The following is a 1,312-nucleotide window of genomic DNA, read 5'->3' as shown; positions in this document are numbered from 1 at the left end:
AAAAAAAAAAAAAAAAGGAATACAAAACTTAGTTGGGCGTGGTGGCACATGCCTGTAATCTCAGCTACTCAGGAGGCTGAGGCACAAGAATCACTTGAACCTGGAAGGTGAAAGTTGCAGTGAGCTGAGACCGCGCCACTGTACTCCAGCCTGGGTGACAGAGTGAGACTTGGTCTCAAAAAAAAAATATCATAAATGTTTTCCATTCCTGGCTCCCAGGCCTACAATCACTAATATTTTATGCATAAACATGCATATCTATATCTATGTATAGATATGCATGCACACATGTATATATATCATGCACAAATAGTAGTATGTGCAGTACTACCATTCTTTTCTCACATCATTTATTTTGGAGATTGTTTCATATCTGCATACATATGCATATCTCTTAAATGTCTACAATACTACAGGGTACAGATGTGCTGTTACTTATTTAACCAATGTCCTACTGAAGGGGTTTTAATTTTGGTGTTTAAAACAATGCCGCAATGAGGCCAGGCACGGTGGCTCACACCTGTAATCCCAACACTTTGGGAGGCCGAGGCGGGTGGATCACAAGGTCAGGAAATCGAGACCATCCTGGTTAACACTGTGAAACCCCATCTCTACTAAAAATACAAAAAAAAAAATTAGCCGGACGTGGTGGCGGGCACCTGTAGTCCCAGCTACTTGGGAGGCTGAGGCAGGAGAATGGCATGAACCCCAGGAGGCGGAGCTTGCAGTGAGCCGAGATTGCACCACTGCACTCCAGCATGGGCGACAGAGCGAGACTCTGTCTCAAAAAAAAAAAAAAAAAAATGCTGCAATGAATATTTTTGTATGTATGGCTTTACCTAGTTATGTGTTATATATGAAACTATATGTGTAAGATAAACTCCTAGGTATTGGATAGCTGGATTAAAGGATATATAAATTTGTAGTTTTCATAGATTTTTTCCCAAATTGCACTCAAAAGAGGCTGAAGGAGGAGCTCGGCCACGGCTGGCGAGGGCGCAGTGCGGCCTGGTCTCCGGCTGCCAGACCATGCTGAGTGAAGCACGCTGCAGGCTCGCCTCAGCGCTGCGGGGAACGCGCGCGCCGCCGTCCGCGGTCGCCCGTAGGTGCCTGCACGCGTCTGGGTCGCGGCCTCTGGCCGACCCGGGCAAGAAGACTGAGGAGCCGCCCCGCGCTTTCGATCCGGCGCTGCTGGAGTTCCTGGTGTGCCCGCTCTCCAAGAAGCCGCTCAGATATGAAGCATCAACAAATGAATTGATTAATGAAGAGTTGGGAATAGCTTATCCAATCGTTGATGGGATTCCTAATATGA

General features: G+C 46.7%; 2 protein-coding genes across 11 annotated transcripts in view; both read left to right on the top strand.

Moving 5' to 3' along the window:
- RTKN (rhotekin) overlaps positions 1–1,312 on the top strand; it is a 17,587-nt gene that overhangs the window by 8,488 nt on the left and 7,787 nt on the right. The gene's annotated exons all lie outside the window — the stretch shown is intronic.
- On the top strand, positions 978–1,308 carry LOC131381339 (protein preY, mitochondrial-like; the record flags this gene model as incomplete). The annotated part of the gene is made up of 1 exon (XM_058428763.1): positions 978–1,308. A coding segment is annotated over exon 1 (279 nt), but the record flags the coding sequence as incomplete, so codon positions are not given.

Source organism: Hylobates moloch, unplaced genomic scaffold, assembly GCF_009828535.3.
Source record: "Hylobates moloch isolate HMO894 unplaced genomic scaffold, HMol_V3 SCAFFOLD_15, whole genome shotgun sequence".
Taxonomy (NCBI): domain Eukaryota; kingdom Metazoa; phylum Chordata; class Mammalia; order Primates; family Hylobatidae; genus Hylobates; species Hylobates moloch.
Note: the sequence above shows the minus strand (reverse complement) of the source record. Positions and strands in the feature narration are given on the sequence as shown.